This window comes from Dama dama, chromosome 23, assembly GCF_033118175.1.
Source record: "Dama dama isolate Ldn47 chromosome 23, ASM3311817v1, whole genome shotgun sequence".
Lineage (NCBI taxonomy): Eukaryota > Metazoa > Chordata > Mammalia > Artiodactyla > Cervidae > Dama > Dama dama.
This window is the reverse complement of record NC_083703.1, coordinates 17532462-17549968: the sequence shown is the minus strand read 5'-3', so window position 1 is coordinate 17549968 and position 17507 is coordinate 17532462. Positions and strand designations below refer to the sequence as shown.

General features: G+C 42.4%; 2 protein-coding genes across 8 annotated transcripts in view; one reads left to right on the top strand and one right to left on the bottom strand.

Annotated features, from left to right (window-relative positions):
- The window catches only part of USP6NL (USP6 N-terminal like), a 140717-nt gene that overhangs the window by 86002 nt on the left and 37208 nt on the right, over positions 1–17507 (top strand). For 6 of the 7 annotated variants that reach the window (XM_061126063.1, XM_061126064.1, XM_061126065.1 and 3 more), the window contains one exon: positions 6747–6786. In XM_061126063.1, coding sequence (XP_060982046.1) covers positions 6747–6786 — 40 coding nt within the window. Of the gene's footprint in view, positions 1–6746; positions 6787–8293; positions 8403–17507 lie in introns of those variants that run through there. The other variant, XM_061126069.1, reaches the window with a different exon arrangement.
- Positions 12608–13692, bottom strand: LOC133044606 (protein phosphatase 1 regulatory subunit 14A-like). Its single transcript, XM_061126070.1, has one exon. The coding sequence runs from the start codon at positions 13652–13654 to the stop codon at positions 13226–13228; it is 429 nt and encodes a 142-aa protein (XP_060982053.1). The 5' UTR covers positions 13655–13692; the 3' UTR covers positions 12608–13225.

Here is a 17507-nt window from a genome sequence, read left to right as displayed (position 1 = left end):
TGAATGCTGTTTGAAGGACACTTTGAGCATTTGGCACCTTCAAGATCAGTGGGTCCCCAAATTTCCTGCATGTTAGAATTAGCAGGAGAATGTTTGTTTGTTTAAATAGATTTCTGGGTTCTATCTCAGATTTTGATTCACAAGGTAGGCTACAACTCAGCTGATTTTTGACCTCTCCAAGTATTTGTGATGGGAGTGAACCACTCTAATAAAAGATGTTTTTATCAAAAAATGGTCTAATACAGTACAAAATAACATGAAAAGGGCTTCCCTGCTGGCTCAGAAGGTAGAAGAATCTGCCTGCAATGCGGGAGACCTGAGTTTGATCCCTGGGCAGGGAAGATCCCCAGGAGAAGGGAATGGCAACTGTCTTGCTGTATCTCACTGTGCACACTGTTTGCTGAACCCAGGATAGGCAAGGCACAAGCTAAGAGGCTGGAAGAAGACTCTATGGAAGGAGCCGTAGGAACTGCAGACACATTTATTCTCTCCTGGCTGATGCAACAGACATGGCATAACCTAACACAACACAACCTCTCTCCTGGATGACGCAGCAGCCGTAGCAGCAGACGTGCTCTATTCTGACCCAACGGACACAGCCATGACGCAGAACTAAATGCTGCTGCCTCCTAGCTCACATATGCACACAGTACCTCCTGACGTGCATGTTCAGTGCCGTAAATGATCTCAGCCGTTACATAGTCATTATTTACAAAACATGGGGCAAGAGAACCTGAACATGCCATCTTGGCTAATTTGCTCTCTCCCCACAGCAACCCAGTCCAGTATTCTTACCTGGAGAATTCCATGGACAGAGGACACTGGCAGGCTACAGTCCATGGGGTCCCAAAGAGTTGGACGTGACTGAGCAATTAACACTAACATATATGAAAACCTCTTACATTCCAAAAGGGCCTGGGAGTTAGCTAAATTCTCTTTCCTCATTGCTTATAACAACTAGGTTCTGGCCTAGAAGCCTAACCTGTATTTGGCAATCTAAAAATCACACTCAGTTATTCCACATTTGTTTTCACCTCTGTCCTCAGGTCCATTTGTCTCTAGTGGGAAATAGACCAGTGATTTACCTTAATAACATTAGCTCATATTTATTGAGCACTTACTGTGTGCTGGGCACTGTTCTAAGCTGTTTACATGGATTATTCCTTTCTAAACCTCTTAGACATAGGTACCCTTTTCATCTTTCTTAAGATGAACGGACGCACAGAGAGGTCAAACAGCTTGCCCAGGTTCTGCTTGCAGTAAATGTAACTCCAAGGAACTGACCTTGGCAGCTCACGGCAGAGCCTGAGTTGGGAATTTCTGCGTTCTACTGCCTGTTACTATTACTCCTCTGTAGTTTTAATAAGAGAAACATCACTGAAGCTCTTTGAAATGCCTGGAGGAAAATTAAAGGGGAAAAGAAGAGTGCCTAAGAAGGGGGCCTGTTTGAAATGATTCCTCTCCTGAGATGGACGCTTAGATAGTGGTGAGCTCACCCAGTCTTTGGAAACAAGGCCAAACCAGTTCTCAGGCCAGCCCACTGAATTTTTTATGTACTCTGTGATGCAAACCTAAAGCAGGCCCCACGAAGGAAAATGATGAACATAGAAACGGGGTTGAGTGTGATGTTGTGCTTTATGGAATTTCACACAAGTATTGATTTTTGTTACAGCGCCTCATTTCAGTGAGACACTTTGTTCCAAGGTTGCTGCTGGTGCCTCTGAACACTGGTCACTGTAGACTGGGGTTTTCTACGCTATTGAATAAAGTCATCTGGCGCAGGCATTTAGACCTTGCTCCCTGTCATACCTCGATCAAAAGAGCATTTCTTGCTGCTGTCTTAGTTCTTTGTAATTTTTGATTGGTTCTATGGTAAACATGGGTTTTAAGTGTCAATGTCAATAAAATGGTACAAAGTAACTTTGTAGCCTTCTCTGAAGGCTGCTGACTTCATGACAGTTTTTGTAACTTAAATTACTTGTTATGTGAGGAAGGATGACCATAATTAACACGGCACAGGACTAACTTGCTTTTATAGCAGATTTCACAATAAATATAAAAACTGTTGGCAAACCAGCCTGGCTTGCTGGTGGAACAGGATCATCTTTGTTTAGTATGCAGAAATGGGGAGCTGTCCCCAGCTATGTGCCTGTGATGGACTTGCATCTGGAGATTGGAGAAGTCCAGCTTATTTAAGAACTTAGAGAACTTTCAGTATTTGAACTTTCAACTTTTTTTTTTTTTTTCAAAAATAGTCACTGCTCAACAAAGAATGCTTGGTATTTGGATAATGATAGATAATGCTTTTAGGCCACGAGTTATTAATAGAAGAATTACAAGGAAACTTTTTCAAAAAAAGATAAAATTAACACCAAGCCTCAGATTTTCAACCACTTCTTAAAAACGTGTATACATTGTCTGAAGTTTAGTATAACTATATAAATACTTGAAAGCCAGAATAATGGTGTTTTTGTTAAAGAGTATCTGTTTTAATGACAGGGTCTTGAGAACTCACTCCTTGTACCCATCCAGTAATTTTGACTAATTTTGACTAGTGTTAATCTAAGACAAAATTTGCTACAAAATCTGAAGTGAAATTTAGTCAGTATATTGAGCTAACTGATTTTAACAAGTTAGCTAACTTTTATGTTTCCAAATGAAACTTTATCTCATAGTTGCAGAAATACTCCACCTGAGCTATTGATTGAAGAACCACAGGTACATACGATCTAATTAGTAGTTCCTTTAAGCTTACTGGCAGATTGAAAAAACCAATAGATCCAGGTAAGGTCCCATATTTCCAGCTATGACTGTAGTTGTTTTTACTTGGTGTATTTCTACGAGGCGTAGCTTCTTGCTGTCAGCTTAGTGTTTTCTTTAAGCAGTCTCTAGGTGCCTCTTTTCATTAGAGGACCGACCTTTGTTTTCTAAAGCAGGGGTAGGCAGACATTTCCATGAAGACTAGATCTTAAGTACTTCTTGGCTTTGTGAACCGTATGGTCATTGTTACAGCTATTGAACTCTACCACGGTAGCATGAAAAAAATCATAGATAGTACATAAATGAGCATGGTGGTGTTCCATAACATCTTATGGAAAAACCTGAATGAGCTTTTTGGGCAACCCAAAGTGGCTTAAAGACTTGAACATAAGACCTGAAACTACTAAAAGAAAACTTGCATGGTACGCACTGACTCAATGGACGTGAGTTTGAATAAGCTCCAGGGATTGGTGATGGATAGGGAAGCCTGGTGTGCTGTAGTCCATGGGGTTGCAAAGAGTCAGACACAACTGAGCAACTGAACTGAACTGAAGCTCCTTGTCATTGGTCTTGGTGATGATTTTTTGGATTTGATGCAAAAAGCAAAGTCAAACAAACAAAAAGCAAGTAGAACTACATCAAGGTAAAAACTTTCTGCATAGCAAAGTGAAAGTGAAGTCGCTCAGTCGTGTTCGACTCTTTGCGACCCCATGGACTGTAGCCTACCAGGCTCCTCCCTCCATGGGATTCTCCAGGCAAGAATACTGGAGTGGGTTGCCATTTCCTTAAGGAAACCATGAACAAAATGAAAAGGCAGTCTATTGAATGGGAGAAAAGACTTGCAAATCATGTATCTGATAAGGATTAATACCCAAAATATATAAAGAACTTGTATAACTCTAGCCAAAAAAACCCTCCAAACAATCCAAGAATGAGCAGAGGATCTGAATAGATACTTTCTATTCAGTAGATAGATACTTGATGTACAGATGATGAACAAGTCCATGAAAGTGTGTTCAACATCACTAATCATGAGGCAAATGCCAAGTCAAATCACAGTGCAATATCATGTTGCTCCTGTTAGAATGGATATCATCAAAGAGACAAGAAGTAAGTTTTGGCAAAGATGTAGAGAAAAGAGAACCCTTGCACACTATTGGTGGAAGTGTAAATTGATGCAGTTGCTATGAAAAATAGTATGGAGTTTTCTCAAAGAAATTGAAAATAGTACTGCCATATGATTCAGCAACTTTACTTTTGAATATGTATCTGAAGGAAATGAAAGCACTAACTCAAAAATATATCTGCATCCACCATGTTCATTGCAGCATTATTCTCAGTAGCCAAGACACAGAAAGAACCTAAATGTCCATCAACTGATAAGTGGAAATGTGGTGTTTATCTACAGTGGAATATTACTCACACATAGAAAAGAAGGAAATTCTACCATTAGCATCAACAGAGATAAACCCTGATGGAACTCTACTAAGTGAAATAAGTCAGAGAAAGACAAATGCTCACTTGTATGTGAAATCTAAAAACAGAAAAACCCAAACTCATCCATATAGAGAACATATTGGTGGTTGCCAGAGGTGGATTCATTCTACAGGATCTGCCTGACGCAGACCATGTAGCCTGAGCAGATGATTCCCATCTTTCCACAGACACATGCAATGCTTGGTTCTGGTTCAGTGTTGATAACAGGCACAGTTAGGCCTGTTAGTCTTGTCTAGTGAATGGGAGGACGCTGAAGAACTTGACCTGTGGTGGCAGCCAGAGATGGCACTTCATTTGCAGTTAGGAATGTTTAGTGTTAGGTCAGGATATGCTCACGTCAGCCACACGGAAGGTTGCTCTTGCCCAGGCAGCCCACTCACCCCAGAGGTACCACTCTTGGTGCACCCAGAAGTTGCCAGATGTTCTTATTCTTTCGAGATGTCCCTGCTGACCTCATCACTTAGCAGGTATGTCCCAGTGATGTCCACAGGCCTTCTGCTGCTAGTCAGTGAAGAATGGATGCTTGCCATTCATATATCACTGATTCCAGTGACCAGATCACAAATTAGCAGGGAAAGTCAGACTAAGAGCATAACAAAGTCTATTTTAAAAAGGAAAAGAAACAGATGAGTAGCCACTTATAAAAAAGCAACTTCAAAATCTTCAAAATTTCTTTTCTTCTTGAGAATTGATTTCTTAGCCTGTTTTTCATACACTATTGTACAATCTGAGGATAGATACATATCTAAGTTTGAACCCACTGGGTTAGATAATGCTGAACATCTCTGTATTAGGGTAAGTGATGGTGACTGAGTGAAAATGTTAGTTTTCTTATCTGTGAAATGAGGGATTGTACTAGCTCTCTGAGATCTCTTTCAGCTCTTAACACTTTGTGGTAAGTTTTGTTGCTATAGCTTTATGCTTCACCTAAGAACTCTTCAGAGTAGCAAAAGAATGCTTTTGAAAACTTTGGACTCTTGTATACTAATGTATTGTGTTCTTAAAAGTGTTATTATCTGGTATGAAGAGAAAGGCAAAAATATGTATAGATCTTGTCAAAACCAGACTTCCCTGGTGGCTCAGATGGTAAAGGATCCGCCTGCAATGCGGGAGACCTGGGTTTGATCCCTGGGTTGGGAAGATCCCCTGGAGAAGGGAACAGCTACCCACTCCAGTATTCTGGCCTGGAGAATTCCATGGACAGAGGAGCCTGGCAGGCTACAGTCCATGGGGTCATAAAGAGTCGGACGTGACCGAGTGACTTCCACTCGCTTGTCAAAACATCAATACCACTTATAGAGCAACTCAAAGCACATAACACTGTTTATGGATAGTACAGATAGTTGTTTTTACATTACTGACAGTTAATACAAGAGTTTCTGAATGTTTTATATTGAAGGTGATATCACAAAATTACTGTATCAGAGAAATGGATTTGATCTTCCATTGTACATTAAAAAGTTATTCTTTTTGAAGTTTTGACAAATGAGGCTTTGCCTGTTTACAGAGTAAAAGTTTAAGTTTCCTTTTTAATTCTTAAATCTGTGGGAGGCAGTTTTGTTTCCTTATACTAATTGTTTTGAACACTCATTTGTTACGGGCTAGTTTGAGACAAAGAGTGGAGGTGATAGTCTTGGATAGAGGTTGGCAAATGATGGCCTCTGGGCCAAATCCAGCTCTCCACCTGTTTTTGTAAACGTTTTATGGGGATTAAGCCACACCTGGTTTACATGCTGTCAGCATCTGCTTTCACAGTATGACATCAGAGTTGAGTAATTATGAAAAAGACAACACTGTATGGTCCATGAAGCCTAAAATATTTGCTGTTTCAATATTTACCTTTGCAGGAAAGGGTTGTTGACCCCTGGACTAGAGCAGTCTTGTCCAGTGGAACTTTCTGCAGCGTTCATGGAGGTGTTGTCCCCTGTGTCCATACTGTTCAGTGTGGTAGCTGAGTTATGGCTTGGGAGGCTGATGGCTGAACTTCTACTTTAACTTTATTTTATTTTACGTTTAAAATTAAACAGCCCTCTGTGGCTAAAGATGACGAGATTGGGCAGAGCGGGTCTAGAGATTTGAAGACAGGAGATGTGGTTTCAGAATGTTGTTGTTTAAGTCTCTCAGTTGTATCCGACTCTTTTGCAACCCCATGGAATTGTAGCACTCCAGGCTCCTCTGTCCATGGGACTCGCCAGGCAAAAATACTGGAGTGGGGTTGCCATTCCCTTCTCTAGGGGATCTTCCTGACCCAGGGATCAAACCTACGTCTCCTGCATTGGCAAGCAGATTCCTTAACACTGAGCCACCTGGGAAACCTGTTTACAGAATAGCTCATTGTTTTATGCTGAATGTGGTGGAATGGAAGCTTACATAACTCTTGTGATGACAGGTAGATGTTTGGACATCGTGTGTACCTACAGATTTATAATTTTTTTTTAAAAATTTGCCCTGATTTCAACTATTTCACACTCATTGTTTTTCCTCTGCAGTGAGGAGGAGCTCCCATATCACAATGCAGCTATGGAACGGGTAAGTCCAGTTCTCTGTTCATTTTTCATTACTGGGGAATTCCGCTCCTCAGAGGAAGAAAAGTTGCCACTTTTGTGATTGAGGGTGCCCTTATTATCTGTCAGTGCTGCTGTCAGCATTAAAATTTGACCCTCCGAATATCACTGTAAGAAAATAGATTAATGGTGAAACAACTTTAGATTTTATGGAACTTCTGTAGGTACTTGGAAAAAAGGAGGGGTGGCCGTTAGCAGAGCCTGCACGGGGATGGTGGTTCTCCGGCGAGGCCGCCTCGGGACGTGGGCCTGGTGAGAGCACACGCTCAGGAGCCCAGGCCCCTAAGGTGTCATGTTGCCTGGGCACCTCTCCAGCACCACATGGCCCCTTCAGCTCTGGTCCAGACCAGCCACTCTTGGCAATACAACTGTGTCACAAGATTTCCTCCGCATCTCCCGCAGATGACTGCAAAAAGAGTTTGCTGTAGTCAAATAAGTATGTTTGCATTTTAGACTTAAGTCTTATATATAGTAAACCTGTCCGGTTTTGGTAACTGAGTGGTTCCCCTTTCTCATCGTGCTTGGCTGGGGCTTGGCTCCACAGCTGGGTGTGCTGACATGTAGGGACTGATCGTTCCGAGTCCCATGGAGTCCCCTCTGCGCCTCCCCATTTTTCTCACCTACCAAAAAATGAACTGTAGGAATTCATGAATGGAGAGGGAGACTGTTCATCAGGGACACTAGTCTGTTCATTTATGTTTATTGGGTAAACGAGGCTGAGTTTCACAAAATGGAGGTAAACTTGGTGCTGGAATTTGAAAAGCATTTTAGGGAATCTAAAATCAAAATCTTCTGAAAATTAATACTGTTGTATAACACTGGATAAAATTGCTACTTTACATATGCCATGTAGAGAACCCTGTAGGTATTTCCTGAGGTTGAATTCTCCAGTGACTGCCTGATTCTCTTTGTGTCATAACCTTGATGTTTGGGCAAAGGAATTTCTTTTAATAAAGCTGTATTACTGCTTAGCAACAATGTGTCAAGCGGGGGTCTAGAATCAAGGCAGTGGCCTGGAATATCAGGAAAACATGACGTAGTTTCTGTTTCTGTAATGCTAGCCGCTCGGCGGTGACTGGAGGCAGGCCAGGGGAGACAGTTGAGGGACGTAAACGTGGCTTTCGGGGCCTGGTATTCATGTCATGAGAGGGCAGTGCTGCTGGAGGAGAAGGCTGGTCCCTGTGGCCCTGGGTTGCTGGAGAAGGAAATGATGGTGCAGCGCCTTCTACCAGCTCTGCTCCTGGGGAGCTCCTACCACTCCACTTGGATGTGGACACACACACAGGGTTTAGCTGGTGTCTCCCCTCTGGCCATCCTCTTTCTGTTAGTGCCCTGACCTGGCTTATCCTTGGACCCCCTGGATCCCATCACTGTTAGGTCTTCAACCCCGTCTCTTCCCACCACAGGGCGGGACCTCCCCTGTCCTGCTTCTGAGCTAACCTTCCTGCCCCTGCAGGGCCGGAGTGGCTGTGTGCAACCGGGGAAGACTCCCAACCGGGATGAACGGCTTTACTTTGCATCCAGGATCTCAAACCTCAGCTGCACGTTTATGCTGCCTGGACTTCACGCCATGCCTTCCTGGTGAATTTCTGCTCCCACTTGAACTAGCGCCCTTTCCTCTTCCCTCTCAAGCCCCCAGTGCCGCCGCCTCCGGCCTCGCTCAGCTGATGCCCTTGCTCGTGCTTCTCACTTCTCCTCTGTACTGTTGCCCCAGGTCATCAGCTCCCAGCTCCCTCCCACTGTGATGAGGTTGGTTGGCCTCTCACTCTCACACGTTCTCTTTTTTTTGATTAATAATTTATTTTAATTGGTGGCTAATTACTCTACAGTATTGTAGTGGTTTTTGCCATACATTGACATGAATCAGCCATGGGTGTACATGTGTCCCCCATCTTGAACCCTGCTCCCAGCTTTCTCCCCACCTGGGACAACTGGTGTTGAGTGCCCTGTTTCATGCATTGAACTTGGACTGGTGATCTATTTCACATGTGGTAATATACGTGTTTCAATGCTATTCTCTCAAATCATCCCACCCTCGCCTTCTCCCACAGAGTCCAAAAATCTGTTCTTTATATCTGTGTCTCTTTTGCTGTCTCGCACATAGGGTCATCATTACCATCTTTCTAAATTCCATATATATGCATTAATATACTGTGTTGGTGTTTTTCTTTCTGACTTACTTCACTGTGTATAATAGGCTCCAGTTTCATTCACCTCATCAGAACTGATTCAAATATATTCTTTTTATAGCTGAGTAATATTCCACTGTGTATATGTACCACAGCTTTCTTATACATTTGTCTGCCAATGGACATCTAGGTTGCTTCCATGTCCTGGCTGTTGTAAACAGTGCTGCAGTGAACATTGAAGTGCACATGTCTCTTTCAATTCTGGTTTCCTCGGTGTGTATGCCCAGCAGTGGGATTTCTGGGTCGTATGGCAGTTCTATTTCCAGCTTTTTAAGGAACCTCACACTGTTCTCCATAGTGGCTCTATTAGTTTGCATTCCCACCAACAGTGTAAGAGGGTTCCCTTTTCTCCACACATTCTCCAGCATTTATTGTTTGTAGACTTTTGGATAGCAGCCATTCTGACCAGTGTGAGATGGTACCTCATTGTGGTTTTGATTTGCATTTCTCTGATAATGATGTTGAGCATCTTTTCATGTGTTTGTTAGCCATCTGTAAGTCTTCTTTGGAGAAATGTCTGTTTAGTTCTTTGGCCCATTTTTTGATTGGGTCATTTATTTTTCTGGTATTGAGCTGCAGGAGCTGCTTGTATATTTTTAGATTAATTCTTTGTCAGTTGCTTCATTTGCTCTTATTTTCTTCCATTCTGAAGGCTGTCTTTTCACCTTGCTTATAGTTTCCTTCATTGTGCTAAAGCTTTTTAAGTTTAATTAGGTCCCATTTGTTTATTTTAGCATTTATTTCCATTACTCTGGGAGGTGGGTCATAGAGGATCCTGCTGTGATTTATGTTAGAGAGTTTTGCCAGTGTTTTCCTCTAGAAGTTTTATAGTTTCTGTTCTTACGTTTAGATCTTTAATCCATTTTGAGTTTATTTTTGTGTATGGTGTTAGAAAGTGTTCTAGTTTCATTCTTTTACAAGTGGTTGACCAGTTTTCCCAGCACTATTTGTTAAAGAGATTGTCTTTTCTCCATTGTATAGTCTTGCCTCCTTTGTTGCAGATAAGGTGTCCATAGGTGTGTGGATATATCTCTGGGTTTTCTGTTTTTGTGCCAGTACCATACTGTCTTGATGACTGTAGCTTTGTAGTATAAAGTCAGGCAGGTTGATTGCTCCAGTTCCATTCTTTCTCAAGATTGCTTTGGCTATTTGAGGTTTTTTGTATTTCCATACAAATTGTGAGATTATTTGTTCTGTGAAAAATACCATTGGTAGCTTGATAGGGATTGCATTGAATCTATAGATTGCTTTGTATAGTATACTCATTTTCACTATATTGATTCTTCCGATCCATGAATATGGTATATTTCTCCATCTATTTGTGTCCTCTTTGATTTCTTTCATCAGTGTTATATAGTTTTCTATATATAGGCCTTTTGTTTCTTTAGGTAGATATATTCCTAAGTATTTTATTCTGTTCATTGCAATGGTGAATGGAATTGTTTCCTTAATTTCTCTTTCTGTTTTCTCAGTGTATAGGAATGCAAGGGATTTCTGTATGTTAATTTTATATCCTGAAACTTTACTATATTCATTGATTAGCTCTAGTAATTTTCTGGTGGTATCTTTAGGGTTTTCTCTGTAGAGGATCATGTCATCTGCAGTGAGTTTTACTTCTTTTTCAATCTGGATTCCTTTTTTTTCTTTTTCTTCTGATTGCTGTGGCTAAAACTTCCAAAATTAGGTTGAATAGTAGTGGTGAGAGTGGGCACCCTTGTCTTGTTCCTAACTTTAAGGGAAATGCTTTCAATTTTTCACTGTTGAGGATAATGTTTGCTGTGGGTTTATCATATATGGCTTTTATTATGTTCAGGTATATTTCTCCTATGCCTGCTTTTTGGAGGGTTTTTATCATAAACGGATGTTGAATTTTGTCAAAGGCTTTCTCTGCATCTATTGAGATAATCCTGTGGTTTTTATCTTTCAATTTGTTAATGTGGTTTATCACATTGATTGATGTGCGAATAAAGCCCACTTGGTCATGATGTATGATCTTTTTAATATGTTGTTGGATTCTGTTTGCTAGAATTTTGTTGAGGATTTTTGCATCTATGTTCATCAGTGATATTGTCCTGTAGTTTTCTTTTTTTGTGGTATCTTTGTCTGGTTTTGGTATCAGGGTGGTGGTGGCCTCATAGAATGAGTTTGGAAGTTTACCTTCCTCTGCAATTTTCTGGAAGAAAATTTTAGGTAGAATTCACCTGTGAAGTCATCTGGTCCTGGGCTTTTGTTTGTTGGAAGATTTTTTATTACAGTTTCGATTTCTGTGCTTGTGATGGGTCTGTTAAGATTTTCTATTTCTTCCTGGTTCAGTTTTGGAAGGTTATACTTTTTTAAGACCTCATCCATTTCTTCCAAGTTGTCCATTTTATTGTCATATGGTTGCTGATAGTAGTCTCTTATGATCCTTTGTATTTCTTTGTTGTCTGCTGTGATTTCTCCATTTCTCATTTCTAATTTTTTTTTATTTTATTCTTCTCCCTTTTTTTGTTGATGAGTCTGGCTAATGGTTTTTCTATTTTATTTATCTCCTCAAAGAACCAACTTTTGGCTTTGTTGATTTTTACTGTAGTCTCCTTTGTTTCTTTTTCATTTACTACTGCCCTAATTTTTATGATTTCTTTTCTTCTACTAACCCTGGGGTTCTTCATTTCTTCTTTTTCCAGTTGCTTTAGGTATAAAGTTAGGTTATTTATTTGATTTTTCTCTTGTTTCTTGAGGTAAGCGTGTATTGTCTTGTCCTTCAGAACCCCTTTATTGTTTCCTCTCCTGCTGCTCTTTCTTGGTTTCCTCTGCTTGTTCCTTCTCGTCTCCTCCATCTTTATTCTTTCTACTTACTATGCCCCGGGGCTCAGGCCTGGAACTTCTCTCTCTTCAGGGACATCTGTGAGCAGGCCAGTGGCAGCTCCACCCATCCAGTTTGCTGTCTAAAATCTCCCCGAGTTGTCTCTGATGTCCTCTTTCACCGCACACCTCCTCTGTTAGCTCAGCTCACCGTGAGTCCAGTCTGCCGCCTTCCCAGCATCTCCTCTTCTGCTCCTGGTTCCCTGGAGCCTCTTCTGGAGCTTCCAGCTCCCAGCTTCTGCAGTGCGCCCCTCCTTCTCCCCACAGCCTGTGTGCTCACTGGAAGAGTAAGAGGGATTGTGTCACTTCTGAGGGCAGTGTGATGCCAACCCCCCATCTTACCCACAGCAGAAGGGAGGGTCCTCAGGACAGCCTCAGAGCTGCACGTGCCTGGTTTCTGCCTCTCCCCTCCTCCTGGCTCTTGCTCTCTTGCAGGCCTCCTTAGTGCTCCCTGACTTGCCTGTCAGGTCCCTCCCCACAACCCCCCGACCCCCAAGAACAACAAGACTGGGCGCTCCTCCCCCACACATGCTAGCTACCCTCTGCATCCTTTATTTCTCTCTTAGCGCTAACACTGTCCAAGTTACTCAACATTTTACTTACATCTGTATTTTGTCTGTTTCCACACTAGGATGTAATCTCTCTGAAGGGGGTTTCCTCTGCTTTGTTCACTGTTGCAGCCACAGAACCCAGAGCAGGGCACGTAGTATGTGCTCAGTAAATGGTGGCTGAGTGAATGACCAGGTGAACAGAAGGGTGTGTTCTGTCATGAAACGCGGAGTTAAAGGCTGGCGGAGCTTGTCATTTCGAATGTGACAGTGTGCTTTATTTGAGAAATTAGAAAAGAGTTGGAAGGTGTCTTTCAACAAAATATGTCTATATTTTGGAGAATAAAAATCTGGCAACCCATTACAATACTGACTTTTCTCTCCAATGCCTCCTCTCTTCCCCTTTCAAAACGATTTCCTGGTCTAAAAAATTCAGAAGTATGGGAATCACTAGTATAGATGATTCAAAAAATGTGACAGTGAAGGAAAGAAGAAATAAGAGACAAAACATTGTAGAGGATACATACATGCTTGGGGGAGGTTGTTTGTTTTTAATTTTTTTTTAAGAGATTTGCCTGTACAGTAAAAGACCTGTTTACCCAATGGCATTCAAGTTACAATTAATGGATTGTTTATAAAGAGTTTAATATACAAGGAAACCACTAAGAAATGACATGCATACCTTAACAGTTTAACACAGGAGAGGTTTTTTTGTGTGTGTGGTTTTTTTTATTGTTACGGAACCATTAAATACAACTTATAAACAACCCAGGGCGGCGTTGGGTGGCGGGGAGACGGAGCAGGTCACGGAGGCCAGAGAAGGTCAGGGTGGCGCGGTCCAGGCTCGGTCCTGGCGGGGGCTCAGGCTGCCGTCGCCGGAGGGGTTGGGCCGACGGAGGCCTGGCTGCTTGTGGAGGCCTCGCAGCTTCGCCAGCAGCTCCTGGACGAAGTCCTCTGTGGGGTTCGTGCACGACTTTAGGAGCCCCTGGATTTTCCGCCTTCTCTCTTCTTCACTCTCTAATTCCAACAGTTCATCGATGTCGACCTCATCGGGCATGTCTGCCTCCCTGCCGCGGTACAGTTCCTCCAAGCGCCCGTCGATCCACTTCTCCACGTCCAGCAGCCGCTGCAGCTCCCGCCGGTCATACTTGACGGTGACGCGCGCCTGCCGCTTCTGCAGCCGCCCAGGGCTGCCCCCCGGCCCCCGGGCCCGTGATGGAGCCTGCAGCTTGCCCAGCCGCTGTGCTTCCATCGTGGTCCTGGCCCTGGCCCTGGCGCTAAGCTGTGCGCTTTCGCCGGGCGCCCAGGGGCCCTCTTACGGGCCGGGGCGGGGCCGGGGCCCGGGGCGGGGCCGGGGCGGGACCGGCTGGGGGCGGGGGCGGCCCCGCCCCGACCGCCCCAGGCCTCAGTTTCCCCGCCTGCAGCGCGAGGACTGGCCGCTCCGCCCTCGGGAAGCCCGCGGCTGTTGCTGGTTCCAACACAAGACAGTTTTATATTCCCTGTCAATATCTCACTGGGAGAGGGGCTTCTGAAGCTGCTGACTGAGATTCCGTTCTACCCTCGTCCATAAACTGAGCTCACATTGTGTGACTTCCCTTTCACAGCTTTGGTTTCTTCAAAGTGGGATGAGAACTCTAGACACATGAAAAGCAGTCTGAGGCTGGAAACTTTTTAGTATATCCAGATTTCCCCCAATTTTTCAGGTTTCATCTTAGTCCACGTGTTCTTCAGTGACTGCCTAGACCAAATGTTCAAGATCTGCCATTTCTAGGAAACTAATAAAAATTTCTGCATATATTGCTGCATTGAATAAATCAGTGGAAATGATAGCCTTGCGGAAGCTATAAGTGTTTATTAGTCTTCAGGAAGCATCCACTTGCAGTGTGAACTTCCTGCCTGCCATTTGAGAAGAAATGTACACTGATGCAGGGTAGTCTCAGGGCTTTAGTTCCAGCTTTGTGGTGGTGGTTTTTTTGTTTGTTTTTTTAACATAAGGCAATTCTCTGTTCAAAATAGGGGTAGTAGAAATCAGGCCTTCATAAGAGGATTGGTGTTGGTATTTGCAGGGTGCTTTGGATTCCCCCAAACAGACACATTAACAAATAAACACACTGATTATATTTACTCTTCAGAGAACACTATTAATAATGGATTATATTGTTTCTTTGAGCTTATTGATGCTTTTAATAAGGAGGAAAGGATATGTAAAACTATGAATTTTCTTGGATTCAGCTATTCGTTTTTGCAGTGTGATATTTTGCATAGCTTAATGGAATATTGGAGCCTATTCAGATTTTTAAAATTATATCTTAATTTTATGTGCTGTGAAATCTTACTCATAATACATGACTTTTCAATGTCATTCTTCTGTCAAAACGTGTCTACTTCTTGCACTGCTTATCCTCTCCTGACCTCTGCTGGTGAGGTCGAGGAGTGCGTGGCGTGGCTCAGCTGTCTAAAGTCACACATTCTAATATTCAAAAAAACGTCTGAAGACTTGAACTTCTGTAAAGTTCTAAGATTTCTTATTCTAGAAGAGAAGACTGCTTAATATTCATCCACGCACTGTATATGTGGTTAGCCTTGACTGTGTAGGTTATTGATCATGTTAGGAGCAGGAGGAGTGTTGGACCCAATACAGGGTTACTTCATACTGGGTGGGTGATGCAGCATTTGTTAAGTACTTCCTATTTAACTAGTCCTGCATGGGCTTAAAGTATAGTATCACTAGAGATTGAGGCAACAAAGAAGATATTGGTCCCATTTTTCATCCTTAAACCCTGCTTGCCCCACTGTGAGGGGCCAGTCTTGATTCAGAGGGGATACCAATTTAAGATGATCAGGTATCAAACTGCAAACTTCAGATGGAAGCTTTTCCTTTTGATATGTTTTGGCCTCACATTCTCAGGGGCATAGAATTTTCTTGTGCTGGGGTCTCCTGTGTGATTTTAAAAACTGCAATGATGAGCACATCTAATAGCCATTCCCCCTGAAAAAGTACCCCTGTTTCTTTAAAAAAATGGATGATCTAGGTCTAGGATAGAAAAAGTATAACGTGAACCTGAATTAATTTGCATCAGATCGGGCATGTCTAAAGGATCCACTTGAAGAGGGGAAATCTACAACCAGGTAAGAGGCAGTCCAACCAAATTTGGGACGACTTGAGCCTCAAAAGGAATAATGATGATAATAATGTATTATAACACATTGAATGAATAAAATAGTTATTTACACCATCAGTTCAGTTCAGTCGCTTAGTCATGTCTGACTCTTTGTGACCCCGTGGAATGCAGCACGCCAGGCCTCCCTGTCCATCACCAACTCCCGGAGTTTACTCAAACTTGTGTCCATTGAGTCAGTGATGCCATCCAGCCATCTCATCCTCTGTCATCCCCTTTTCCTTCTGCCTTCAATTTTTCCCAGCATCAGGGTCTTTTCAGATGAGTCAGTTCTTCGCATCAGTTGGCCAAAGTATTGGAATTTCAGCTTCAACATCAGTCCTTCCAATGAATATTCAGGACTGATTTCCTTTAGGATGGACTGGTTGGATCTCCTTGCAGTCCAAGGGACTCTTAGGAGTCTTCTCCAGCACCACAGTTCAAAAGCATGAATTCTGTGGCACTCAGCTTTTGTTATAGTCCAACTCACATCCATACATGACTACTGGAAAAACCATAGCCTTGACTAGACTATCTTTACACCACAGTGATATTAAAAATTGGGAAGGACTCAGGAGGAAAAACATTTTAATAGAAAAATATCAGTTAGTAATGTAGAAAGAATGAGAAGGAAAAAACCCCACAAAAATGGTAAAAAAAAAAAAAAAAAATTACCACACACACATGAAAAAGGTAAAAAACCATTTTACCACCATCAGAATCAGAATTGATTCAGGCAGAAATTATAGTGGATGAGAAGATCACTGAGCAGAATTGTTAAGGAGCAGGATGTCCACGTTATCTTAAAGTGCACCACCCAGATTATGTATTAGATGCAAAAGGGAATGTCTCTGTTAACAGAGAAGTTGGGCAAATACCACTTGACCAGGGCACCAAAAGTTACATCACAGATAATGATACAGATCAGCATGAGCTGTCAGTGGATGCCATAAGGACACAAAGTCTGTTATGTAGTATTCCCACCAAAATCTCAGGGAAACAATTAGATGAAGTCAGATAGTGCAGACTAGACCCTTCAAAAATCAACATCATGAAAGACAAAAGCCAAGAGACTGTTCTAGAGTAAAAGGAACTAAAGAGATGTCTTCTCTCCACCCCACCTAAAGAAAAACAGCTTCACAGACACTTTTGAGACTAGTGGGGAGTTTGGTATATGGATGGTTTGTTACCAAATAATGAACCAATTTTAAATTTCTTGAAGGAGTGTGATAGTGGTGCTATGATTATATAGGATAATGTGTCTTATTCTTAGGTAAATATTTGGAGTGTTCATGATGTCTGTGATTTTCTAATAGCTCAGCACACCCCCCCAATAAAAAAGCACCCCAATATAAATAGATTAAATCTGGCAAAATGTTAGTAATTGATGGATTTTGCTGAAGCATATATAAGTATATGGTGCATTGGTCTTCCAACTTTCTGCAGGTTTGAAATGTTTCAGTAAAAATTAGAGAAAGTAAGATGTCAGTGTAGAAAGTCAACAGAGTTATTTAATAGCAGTTTTGTATAGATTCCTAACAGAGGCATGAAAATACATTGTGTGTTGGGGATGACAGATAGTTCAAGATGACCAGGTCATCAAAGTAGCAGAAAACTAGAAGGTGAGTTTGTGTCATCCTGTGTTAGAGCATTGAACTTTAATTGTAGATAATGGGTAGTCGTTGAAGGATTTTTTAAACTGGGACTCACTTATAAGGTCACAGCAGTGTGGAGGCTGGCTTGAGGCCACTCAGGGCTGCCTGTGAGTTCTTGCCCTTGTCTAGGGATGAGCATTGCCCCCCACCCCACCCCCCCCACCCCCCCCCCCCCGGAACCGGCAGAGGACGCGATGGAAGCTGGAAGCAGGAGACATGGGTGGGACCAGCAGAGTGCAGTTTGGGTCTGGAACGAAGATAAATGGAAGACAGAAAAGCTAAGCTTTTAGGC